This window comes from Suncus etruscus, chromosome 2, assembly GCF_024139225.1.
Source record: "Suncus etruscus isolate mSunEtr1 chromosome 2, mSunEtr1.pri.cur, whole genome shotgun sequence".
NCBI lineage: Eukaryota > Metazoa > Chordata > Mammalia > Eulipotyphla > Soricidae > Suncus > Suncus etruscus.
The window spans coordinates 11,000,438-11,013,274 of NC_064849.1; the positions used below are offsets into that span (position 1 = coordinate 11,000,438).

The 12,837-nt window shown below is 50.4% G+C and overlaps 1 protein-coding gene across 1 annotated transcript in view; it reads right to left on the reverse strand.

Annotated features, from left to right (window-relative positions):
• The window catches only part of TXNDC11 (thioredoxin domain containing 11), a 31,935-nt gene extending 19,970 nt beyond the window's left edge, over positions 1–11,965 (reverse strand). Inside the window, exons 1-2 of the mRNA XM_049768446.1 lie at positions 11,832–11,965; positions 8,982–9,079 (exon numbers count right to left, since the gene is read on the reverse strand). Of these exons, the coding sequence (XP_049624403.1) occupies positions 8,982–9,038 (57 nt within the window). The 5' untranslated portion in view covers positions 9,039–9,079; positions 11,832–11,965. The remainder of the gene's footprint in view (positions 1–8,981; positions 9,080–11,831) is intronic.
• Positions 11,966–12,837: the final 872 nt, after the last annotated feature.

Here is a 12,837-nt window from a genome sequence, read left to right on the forward strand (position 1 = left end):
AAACATGACACAGATCGGACTGTGTGTGACACACCAGTATGCAACAAAGCATATCATATACTCAGCAGGCTATAATGAGCACTGACAGGAACCCCAGAGCAGCAGGAAGTAAACAGGGCTCCCTGCCAGGAGCAGGTGCTAAAGCGCCCTCTGGTGGCCACGAGAGCAGCTACCTCGATGGCTTTCAATCAACAGCAACTCCAAGTAATTCTGTGAGAACGTGGGGGCCCCAAGATGGAGCACAGCAGGGGTTCTCCACGCAGCAGCCCTGGGCTGGCTCCCTGGCATCACAGATGATCTCTGACCACCAACTGCCCAGCAGTGATTCCTGAGTGTGGAGCCAGGAGAAACCTCCAGGCACTACCGGTACAGCTCAAAAAAACACCCAAACCATTAACTCCCAGACAGGAGTGTCTGCATGAACTGGCGGGAAGGTTTCTATTTATTTGTTTGACATCTAGAATAGACGTTTTTTGAACGTTTATGAATTAGATGAGGTTCGAAGCTAGGATCTACCTCCCCCACACTACTATCTCTTGAGCCTCAGACTCTTCTTTCTTAAAACACCTCTTTGAAGCAACTGAAGGTCTGGATGTCTCAGAAGACGGAGCACTGAAGATGCTCACAGCACCATGGGCGGGGGTCTGCTCAGAAGTACTAGAGCCCAAGCTTATCCAGGCAAGTGTTTTCTGTTTTGGGGTTTTTTTGTTCGTTTTTTTGGGCCACACCCAGTGACACTCAGGGCGTTACTCCTGGCTATGCACTCAGAAATCACTCCTGGGGCCGGAGAGATAGCACAGCGGTAGTGCGTTTGCCTTAGATGCTGAAGGACGGTGGTTCGAATCCCAACATCCCATATGGTACCCCGAGCCTGCCAGGAGCTATTTCTAAGCATAGAGCAGGAGTAACCCCTGAGTGCTGCCGGGTGTGACCCAAAAACAAAAACAAACAAAAAAAAAATCACTCCTGGCTTGGGGGACCTTATGGGACTGTGGAAATCAAACCCAGTCTGTCCTGGGTCAGCAGTGTGCAAGGCAAACGCCCTACCACTGCACTATTGCTCCAGCCCCCAGGCAAGTGCTTCTAACAGGATACCTACACAGTTCAAGTCAAGTCAGGGATCCCTCCTGGCAATGCTCAGGGAACCAAATAGAATGCCTTAATGGGACCATAAAGGATTGAAATCAGGTTGGCCTTGTGCAAGGCAAGCATTCTCCCAGCCCAACTTCTTTATTTTTAAAGTTTCTGCAGTGCCAGGGAGGAATGAGACCAGGTCTCAGATATGCCAAGTATGCCCTTAAACCCAATGAGCCATACCCCCGGCCTAACCGGATTTTTCTGGAGGCTTTTTAGCCCCAGATCAAAGGTACAACCCAGGGGCAGGACAACTGCCCTTCAAGTGCAAGGCCCTAGATTGGATCCTTGGCACCTCAAAAAAAAAAAAAAAATCAAGGCCAGAGCAATTGTGTAGCAGGTAGGGTACCTTACACACAGCCGATCAGCATTCAATCCTCAGCATCCCATAGGGTCCCCAAGACCGCCAGGAGTTATTCCTGAGTGCAGAGCCTACCTCCCTACAAAAATATAATACAATAAAAAAACAATATAATAAGTATGTATGAAGAGTTTGGAGAGCTTGGGGTTGGAGAGATAGCAGAGTGGAAGGGAGCTCACCTTGCCAGCGGCAGACATGGGTTCAATCCCTGGCACCCCATGTGGTCTCCTGAGTCCCACCAGGAATGACCATCAACAAGTCCAGCACCAAGAGTAAGTCCTAAATTCTACTAAATGTGGCCTAAAAACCCAAATACCCCTGCCCCAAATAAAGAGCTCAGTTTTCGTGTAATAGTTTAGGTCAACACAGAAAACTGGCCCCCTTCAAAGTATCAACACTTCCCAAAAGCACATAAAATGGACATATTAAGGATGGTCTAAACAGCGTGCAATCAGTGAAAAACACAATCAATCAACAAGGCTATTGGATCAGGGGGGTAGCCGATGTGCTCCTCTAGGAGGCCACATCATGTCTGAGAGCAGAAGTCCACTCCTTATGAACCTCCCAGCGCTTCACACATCACATATGCTCTCATGCTAGCTGAAGTACATGCGAGAGTAAATGCACTGAAATCCACTCCTAGAAACAGGAGGTGGGAGACAAGCGCAGTTTGAAGTAAGACTCCTTCCTTTACATTTTTTCTGTTTTGGGCCATACCTGGTGGTAGTCAGGGCTGACTTGTGGTTGATCACTCAGGAGACCATATGAGGTAACAGGACTAAACTTGGGTCAAATGCAAGGCAAGCGCTATCCTCACTCACTGTCCTATCACCCAAGCCCCACAAAATTCCTTTTTTTTTTTTTTTGGTTTTTGGGCCACACCCTGTGACGCTCAGGGGTTACTCCTGGCTATGCGCTCAGAAGTTGCTCCTGGCTTCTTGGGGGACCATATGGGACGCCGGGGGATCGAACCGCGGTCCGTCCTAGGCTAGCGCAGGCAAGGCAGGCACCTTACCTCCAGCGCCACCGCCCGGCCCCCACAAAATTCCTTTGAATCACAAAGGTCCTTAATGTGTTTTGGGCACTTGCAAGCTCACTCCTGGCTCTAGCCCTCTATGTTATGAAAACAATCTGGAACATTCTAGGCACTCATCTCTACTCAGTACTGCCAGAGCGACCAAGGACTAGCTAGCAGAGAGATCAAGGTGCTTTGGGGAGTGGGAAGGGAGATAGGCCCAGTGTGTTACCTTCATGAGGGCAGCAGTTCTCTGGAAGATCTACCCCCCCCCCCGTAAGACATGGGTCCATATGGGTCCTATGGCTGCCGCGCTAAGAGAATGGGGGGAGGAATACCCCAACAAAGAACTATCCAACCCTCAGTGTCAGCGGTGCCAATGCTGAGAGATGGTCACTGAAAGGAAAGTTCCAGAGCACCTGGAACTCTCTTGAGGCCTGTGGACATTCCTTTCAAGGTGGTGGAAATTCCACTATCAGAGCTCACGGATCTCTTCTCTCCCATCTGGAACATTCTGTTCCTCACAGAAAAAGTGTCTTTCTAAGCCACACCAGGAGATATTGCCAGATCAGGATTCCCAAGAGAGCCAGGACGTCTCGATCCCTGGGTTCTTTCACAATGAACCAAGGATGTCTCTTGCCAACTGGACAACTTCCAGTCCACGCTAAGTCTGAAGAGAAGGGGACATTGAGGCAGTTAAAAGACACTGAGGGGGGTGGAGCAGTGGCGCAAGCGGTAAGGCATCTGTGTCTGCCTTGCCCGCATTAGCCTAGGATGGATCACGGTTCGATCCCTTGGTGTCCCATAAGGTCCCCCAAGCCAGGAGCAATTTCTGAGTGCATAGCCAGGAGTAACCCCTGAGCTCACGGGGTATGGCCCAAAAACAAAAACAAAAAAGAAAGATATTAGGAGTGGGTGTGGGGAGATGGCTCCAGGGCTGGGGAAGGGGCCCTACAGGTGGAAACCCCAGTTCCATACCCGGCATGACCTGGTCCTCTGAGCACCCTTGGTGCACCCAAGAGAAACATGCAGGCTACGGCACGGAAAAGCTGCAGAGCGCTGGCCTTTCACTGTGGGTCTCACTGCAAGGTTGGGGGTTGCACTATAGGTCCCTAACTCCAGGTTTCTTTTGAGTCTGTGAGAAAGCAAATTCTTAGCAGTTGGAAAGACCCACTGAGAAAAATTTACGTGCACAGTCCCCAGTGAAGGTCCATAGGAAACATCCCAGGACACCTCCCTGCACACACTCCATACCCACACCCACAGCCCTCAGCAAGGTCTGGGTTCCCTGGGGCCTGTCTCTCCTGCTCTGCAGTTATGGGGTCCTGGTCTGGCTGTTCCTCATGGCATAATGTCACATATGCTCTAGGACTACTTTCTAATTTACTGGAGTCCTTTTCAACCTTTTCCTGGTCTCTCTTGGTGGCTGTAAATACGTGGTGCAGAATAGATGGGAAGCATTTTTCAGGGGCTGAGGTTGGCCATGGGAAAGTGATCTAGAGTCTTGCTAGGGAACATCCTGTTAACCAGACCTTGAAAGGGCTCTAGGCTTTATTCACAAAATAGAAAGAAATGGATCTCTCACTTTCTCTTTTCTTTATTTTAGTTTTTGGGCCACACCCAGCAGCGCTCAGGGGTTACTCCTGGGTCAGTGCTCAGAAATTGCTCCTGGCAGGCTTAAGGGACCATATGGGATGCCGGGAATTGAACCTGAATCCATCCCGGGTCCGCCACGTACAAGTCTGCAAACGCCCTACTGCAGTTCTATCATGCCAGCCCCTCATTTTCTCTCTTAACTGCAACTGACAAACTCAGATAGCTCAGAGTCAACTGCCGTAGAGTGTCAAATAAAGCTTATAGAAATCTGCAATTATACATCAATTGGAAATTAAATCTTACATACCACATATTCAGTCAGGGAAGACCAAATGCAAACTCCCAAACAAGAACCAGATGAGGAAAGTACTCAAGCCCTGAAAACTCACTTGGCCACGCCAGCCTTGGAATCCAGTTTCCCGCAAAGTGCTTAATCGGATTCGTCCTGAATCCAACCCTTCATTGTCACTGAAAATTGGGAGGTTAAAAACACAGGCCAAACGTGCGAAAGGAATTCAGCACACCCCGGCGAAGCCTCAGGAACGGAGGGAGATATGAAAGATAAGTACCTCGTAGTTTGAGAGAAAATCTAGTAACTCTGATTGAGATGGGATGTAGAGAAGTGGTGTCATCACCCGGCGGACAAACTTCTCAATGTAAACAGCACTCATGGGGCCTTTGTATTCGATTGGTCCAAAACTAGTGCCAAAAAATAAACATAAAATAAAAAGAATGCACCATGCATGACACCCGCAAATGTAACGACTGAAGTCAGCAACAGCACAAAGTGGACACAACTTGTCTTGCTTCAGGTTCAGAGGTCAGGAGCCTTCTGGATTTCTGGAGGCGACTGGGAGAAGGGGTGCAGAGGAAGAATTAAGCATTTCAGGGCAATAATTCCCACCACTACGTTTCTATTCAAAATTGCAAACAATTAAATACAGAAGCCGGTCAGGTAACTCTGGCTACTGGCTACATGCTCAAGGATGCCCAGACCTAACTTGGTGTGAACTCTGCCACAGGTCTGAAATAAGGTAGAAAGAGGCATAGAACGGGGCATTCAGGGAACTGGAAACCTAGTTTCCGCCAACAGTAATGGGTGCACAGGCTGCCTAAGGGGTCTCCTGAGTCCCCTTCAGGGGACATCAGAACACTGGGTACTGCTGACACTGTTGACCTTCTCAGCTAGCCAGCACCCCCCACCATCCCACCCCACCCCCCCGACATGGTCACCTCCAGTTCCATACCATCGCCTTGCTCAGCTGGTGGAACCACCATGGGGTGCATGGTGAGACACCACAGCAGCCCCTTGTCTCTAGATGAAACTTGATGTAAAACAAGTGTTACTAGCAACTGCACAGAACAGTCAAGAAGATTAGTGTTGGGTCCAGATATGTGGTTGGGAGGGGGTCGTCACTGGCTTTGCATGAAAGTGATCCAGTTTGATCCCTGGCATTCCCCTGTGGTCACCAGCAGGAATAACTCCTGAGGGCAGAGCCAGGAATAACCCCAAGAACTTCAGTGCATGGCCCAAACACCAAAAACTAAAACAGTATCAGTGTTGTGGTTATAACATGATACTATATGACTACAGAAGTTCTTACACACACACACACACACACACACACACACACACACACACACACACACACACACACACATCTTCAGGGTACCATATATCAGCACCCAAAAAGCACATACAGCTTTCATCACACATCAGCTCACGAGCTAATGAACTGGAACTGGAAAATCCCCACTGCCATTAACCACCTCCCCAGCACTTGGGCAAGTTGTGTTTAAAAGAGGAAACCTCAGGGGCCGGGTAGGTGGCGCTGGAGGTAAGGTGTCTGCCTTGCAAGCGCTAGCCAAGGAAGGACCGTGGTTCGATCCCCCGGCGTCCCATATGGTCCCCCCCAAGCCAGGGGCGGATTTCTGAGCACATAGCCAGGAGTAACCCCTGAGCGTCAACCGGGTGTGGCCCAAAAACCAAAATTTAAAAAAAAAAAAAAAAAAAAAGGAAACCTCTTAGGAAAATGTGCTCTGCTTGGCAGAAGGGGAACCAACCAGTCAGCTCCCCAGCCCCGGTCCCAACCTCCCTCCACTGTACTCACTTCCTGGTTTGTGGAACTTGTAAGGATCCAGAAGCTCCCAGAAATCAAGATGGGGAACCTGCCCTGCCACCCATGCCCACCCGCATACACACATTAGTCACCATCACTGGACAAGGGAGAAAGGTGCTAAGCTTCATCTAGAACCTTCAGATCCCCCCAACTGTCCTTGTCAGTGGTAGCAATGCCAGCCAGAAAGGCAAAGTCTATTTTCTTCATCATAAAGCACCTTGGACAGAACTCCAAGGCTGAAGGGAGGCAGGAGGCAGGAGGGAGCCCCAGGAACAGGGCTGCAGGAGAGTTCCTTCTGCTGGGCTCTGCTGTGCTTGCTCTGATCCAGGCTGCCCCTGGGTCACCAGGAACAGTCTGGTGGCAGGCAGAGATGGGGTGAGTACTCCTTCCCTGCACCCCGGTCCTAGGAAAGGAAGGAGAGGGTCTTTCCAAGGCCCATCTGAGAACGCTAGCCTGAGGCACTGCTGCCACACGTGTTCCCAGAGATCCGAGAGTGGGCTTGGGGAGCACTGGGACAGGAGCATCTGTGAGGCCTGGACTATCTCTAAGGATTTCATTTTCCAAAGGAAGCAAGGTAGGGGCCTAGGGGATGATGAAGTGGGGTACACAAGCTCACTAGAATCCGACTCTCAGAAAGAAATTTTACCCAAGACACTCACTTTAGCTCTAATTTAATGGCAAAAAAAGGGGAGGGGGGCAGATAGTACAGGGGTGAAGAGGTCCCACTGCAATAGGGAATGGCCTTGCCTTGCACCAGCTGACCTGGGTTCAAGCCCCCAAACCCCATGTATCATTGCCCAAGCCTACCAAGAATACAGTATTCCAGAGTACAGAGCCAAGAGTAACCCCTGAGCATCACCAGGTGTGCCCCTCCAATAGGGGGTGCCTACCCGCATCCCTTGCATATGACTGACCCTGTAGCCAGGTCTGACCCAGGCACCATGGGGAGTCATGCCAAGCACTGAGCTAAGGAGCCGTGCCTGAGCACCACAGGGAGGGGGCTCCCACCTAAATAAATGACAAAAATGGGAGTCAGCACTGCAGCAGAGCTTTCATCTTAAATCCTTGTTCCCCAAAAAGAAAAGGGAGGGAGGGAGGGAGGGAGGGAGGGAGGGAGGGAGGGAGGGAGGGAGGGAGGGAAGGAAGGAAGGGAGGGAGGGAGGAAGGAAGGAAGAAAGGAAGGAAGGAAGGAAGGAAGGAAGGAAGGAAGAAGGAAGGAAGGAAGGAAGGAAGGAAGGAAGGAAGGAAGGAAGGAAGGAAGGAAGGAAATAGCAGGCATGAGAGAGAAGGGGCCTAAGACCTGAGAAGGGCCTAATGATTCCCACACAAAACATAGCTTATGGGGTCAGGGCACAGAGGTGACGGTGTTTATGTTGCACAGAGCAGGACCGGAGAGATAGCATGCCATAAGGATGGTGGTTTGAATGCCAGTATCCCATATGGTCCCCCAAGCCTGCCAGGAGCGATTTCAGAGCATCAAGCCAAGAGTACTTGAGCACTGCCAGGTGTGACCCCCCCCCCCAAAAAAAATGCACAGTGCAGGCACGGACTCGATCCCCTCCCCAGCACCCCAGATGGTCTCCCAAGCCTACTCAGTGATTACTAAGTGCAGAGACAGGAGGAAACCCTAAGCACAGCACATTCCCCAAGACAGCAACTGAGTATATAGAGAAAAAAGTGAGGGAAGGAATGGGGTACCAACCTTAGCTAAAGAATTCTGCACCCCACACACTGTTGGGGACACAAAAGCATGAAAGGGGGTTTGTAAAAGTTTGTTCCAGACTCAGTGATGAAGGGCAGAGAGAAGGGGAACCATGACAGCTCCCAAATCAAGTCTGGACTATTCTGACCTGGGCCCTTCCCACCTCCTTCACTAGCTTTAGCCAATGTCATAGGGCCAAGTCCAAAGTACATCTGGGCTGTGGGGTGGGGAGGTCTGGTTGGCCCAGGGACAAAGAGAACCTGAGTGGGGGAGGCGCCCACCAGACCAGATGCAGGTGCCAGAGGGACAAATATCCACATGGGCTTTGGCCAGTCCTCAGAGCTCTTAGCATGTCAAATGAGGACTTCCTGCCAGGGAACTGGTAAGGAGCTGGTGTCTTTGTAAATCATAAAACACCTTAATGTTGGCCAGGTATCAGTTGTTTTGCTTGGGAGCTGATCCCATAGCATCCCCACCCAATAAAAGGGGGAGAAAAAGACTCACTTAAAGAAAAGACATGTAAAATTAACTAAAGTAAATACAATTTAAAAGAAGAATGTTTGACATGTACAGTCATACAGTGGAAGAAATAAGTCCACACACACACAAAAAAACATTTAGCAGGGGTCGCAGAGATAGCATGGAGGTAGGATGTTTGCCTTGCATGCAAAAGGACGGTGTTCGAATCCTGGCATCCCATATGGTCCCTCGAGCCTGCCAAGAGTCACCCAAGTGCAGCTGGGTGTGACCCAAAAGCCAAAAAAAAAAAAAAAGAAAAGAAAAGAAAAAAAAAATTCAGCAAACATCTATTATCCCATTTCTGTATTAAACAGGGAGGGCACCTGGATCTGTCTCCATCACAGGAGACTAGAAACCAAAACGCAGAATTATATACTTATTACACTTATGACTCTTGCTATTTCATTCGCTGATCTCTAAGCTACTTCAATTTAACAGTGTTTTCCCTTTGGCCCATTGTGACTTACATAGAGGAAGAAAGTCATGGCCTATGGATAGAGGAGGACCGAGGGAGGCCCTCGGTACAGCCCTCACCTTCGGTGGTACAGGTAGATGACCGGAAAGTAGAAGAAGTGTTTCTGCCGCCGGCATCGCCCCTGGCTCCACCAGCAGTTAACCGCCACAAACAACACCTGCAGAAGGAAAACAAAAACCGAGGGGTTTCAGGTGTTTATAAATAAAGGCATTAAAGCCTTTAGGGTCAGAAACATGAGATTACAATAGAGGAACTGTTCTGCACACAGAAACCGAAAGTTTGTGAAGAGAAAACTGCAGTAGTAGTGGTAGTGGTGGTGTTGTAGGTGGTGGTAGTGGTGACGATGAAGGTGGTGGTGTCAGAAGGAATAGGCCTACACAGCCTGCTCCAGGAAAATAAAGACCAGATAGGCCTAAGGCTAAAAGGGTTTGCTTTGAATTGGACAGGAAGTGAAAGCCAGTCCAGCCTTCCTCAGCGCTAACACTCTTAAATGGCCTTTCCAGAAAGCACTGGGGGAGGAGAGCCTCCTTCACTCCACCAACTTCTCCTTACAGTGTCTGAGCCCCAGCATGGCAGGGCTTCCCCCAAATAGAGGCAGGATTGATTCCAAGCACCTCCAGAAGTGACCAAAAGCAAACAAAAGAAAAAAATTAATAATAATAATAATAATGAAAGGGCCAGAAAGAGCACAATGGGTAGGTCACTTGTCCTGTATGCGATTGACCCAGGTTCAATCCTTGGCATCCCATATGGTACTCTGATCCCAGCCAGAAGTAATCCCGAAGTACAGAGCCATGAGTAATGCCTGAGCACTGCTGAGGATGACATCCACCACCCCCTACAGCCTCCCCACCCCCCAAAAACAACAACAAAATAAAAGGTGGTAGATTTTCAAGGAGAAGCATGGGAAACTGGTGAAAACCTGAGTCAAGTATGTGCAAACTCAGCCCGAGAAAGAAACTTGGGTCTTGGGGCTGAAACGCCACAAACTCCAGAGAACCTTACTTAATGGAAGTTAATTAAAAAAATTTTAAAAATGGGCCCGAGAGATAGCATGGAGGTAAGGCATTTGTCTTTCATACAGAAGGTCATTGGTTCAAATTCCGGCATCCTATATGGTCTCCTGAGCCTGCCAGGAGTGATTTCTGAGCGTGGAGCCAGGAACAACACCTGAGTGCTGCCGGGTGTGACCCAAAAACCAAAACCAAAAAAAGCAATGAACTCAGCTATAGTATGGGAGAAAAAAACGTGCATTAAATGTGCAATTCTTTCTTGTTGAACACAGACTCGGTTCAGAAAGGGTCCCTATGTGCAACTAACTCTGAAATATACCCAAGTGAGAGAGAGGAGGGGCAAGAGCAATAATCACAGCAGGCGAGGCACTTGCCTGGGGCTCAGCCAACCCAGGTTCGATCCCTGGCACTGCCCACTGCCTGTGTCTCCTGAGGCCTGCCAGGAGTGATCCCTGAGCAAAGAGCCAGGAGTCAGATCTGAGAACTGCTGGGTGAGGTCAAAATTTACAAATAAATACAATCGGAGTAAATGAGATGGATGAGCAGAGTAGAAACATCTCCCAACTCAGCAGGAATGCCATGGAGACTTGAGTTGATTTTGGGTTTCTGCTGGGATATCTGTCCTCTTATGCACTGTTTTGGTTTGGTTTCTAGGCCACAATGGCAGTGCTCAAGGCTTACTCCTGGCTCAGAAATCACTCCTGCTGGTGCTCTGGGAACCATGAGGTGCCAGGGGAACTGGCAGCAGCTGGGGCTCTGCACCTGACCTCTCAACATCCCCTCAGGGGGAGAAAGCAAGGGTGCCCAGAGGCACAGACGCTTCTAGTGGGGACTGGCATAAAGATGGAGAAATGGGACAAAACAGGCCTGGAAAAAGCAGGCAGCAGAAATAAGTGGAGCACAAGAACTTCCTTCACCTTTCTATGCTCAAAACTATTCACAATATCTCTAAAACATGATGCTAATTTTGGTTGCCTGATGCGAATGAGAAAAGTTTTAAAACTGCTGAAACCTTAGAGCGGATTTTTTTGCCCACCCCCCTGCAGTGTTGTGGGGCAAAACCCACGGCCTTCACCCCTGCGAGGCCTATCAGAGACCCAGGACTCTCTTAGGGCTTTTTTTTTCCCGTGGGAGGGGCCCACACCTGGTGGAGCTCAGAGGTACACCCAAGGTCTGCTCTGAGGGACCAAACCTCAGTCACTTGAGAAGTGAAATCTGCTCTGGAGCCATCTCTTGGGTCAGATCGATTTGGGAGCAAGAAAAACAGAACTTATGTTGTAACAGACAAGGAGGAGGAACAGACACTGGCACTGCCATCCCCACAGCTGGCCCATCTGCCCACAAACCACCCCGGGTAGCACAGGTAAGTCCTCACCTCACCTGCCAAGCCCAGTCTGGATCCAAGGAGTAGAAAGAGCAGCTGATTACCCTGGAGTGGAGACTACAACCTTCTCTTGCACAGAACACCCACCAGGGAAGTGACTGTGGCCTTCCCAGCAGGGCCTGGGGCCTGCTCCCCATAGAGGCCCCACTCCCCGGGGTCCGGAGCCCTGTGGTCTGGTTCCCTTTCGGAGGATGGGGTTGAAAGTCCAGGGTCTACACAGAGGGGTCCCCTCTGCAGACCCCATGCTCCAGCCCTTTGATCCGTGTATCCTGTTCCCATGAATCCCGTTTCCTTTATTTGGGAAAGAAGGGATTTGGGCCAAACTCAGGGATACTCAGGGGCCGCTCTTGGCTCTGTGCTCAGGGGTCAGTCACCATGTGCTGGTGGCATGTGCGTTCAAGTGAAGGAGTTGGGATGGGCTGCGGGCAGCGCAGGGTGACAGCCTTCCTTGCTGTCCTATATCTCTCAGCTCCCAGCTGATGTCTCTCTGCACCTCCTGGGGATCCCCTCACCTGATCCGAGAGGTGCCGGGCAGCCTGCTCGACCTCGGCCCTGGCAGCAATGGACTGGCCACACCAGGGTGCGTAGAAGAAGAGCAGTGCCACCTCCGAGTCCCGGCGTAGCTGCTCGGCGAAGTCCAGCTGGCCCTGGAACAAGTCGAGCACGGGCGAGCCTGATGGGAAGAAGCTGACGGGGGGCTTGGCAGGCACGATCATGTCCTTCGCACGACTACAAGAGAGCAGAGTGGACAGGCAGGCTGAGCGCAGTTGGGATGGGGCAGCAGCACCTTCTTCAAACTGAGGCTCTCCTCCCCACAACTGCACCCCCAACACACAAATAAGAGAAGCCAACACAGGGGCCAGAGTGATAGCAGCACAGCGCCTTGCACACTGCCAACCCCAACAGATCTCCCAACAACCCATATGGTCCCCACAGCCTGCCAGGGGCGATTTCTGAGCATAGAGCCAGGAAGACTGGAGAGAGTCCAGGGTTCAAGGCCCTTGCTTTGACTGTCAACTCCAGTCAAAACCCTGATACCACACTGGGTCCCCTGAGCGCCACCAGGAGTTATCTCTGAACAGAGTCAGGAGTGGTCTGTAAGCCCAAAGTCAGGAGTAATCCCTGAGCATGGAGCCAGGAGTGATCCTGAGCAGATCAGGACAGAGCCATTAGTCAGCCCTGAGCACTGTGATTGGGTTTTTCCCCTTTTGCAAACAAGGTGACACAGGAGCAGTGACAGAGGAGCCTTGGTTCATCCAGGGCTCCCAGGCTCCTCGATCTCTTCAAGAATGAAAATACTAAGTAATAACACTCAGACAGAGGCAGAGGCAGAAAAATAGAAAGGAGAAATGAAAGGCGCTGCCTGTGCGGGAAGAACTTAGCACTGGACTGAGTAAGGAATTCGAGTAGGCCCTGGAAAAGGCTCTGCATATCTGCATATCTTCTATACTGATAAGAACATACAAAGAATGCCAAGATCCAGGAGTGGTCTGGCTGGTCTGAGTTCTTTGCTTGTCA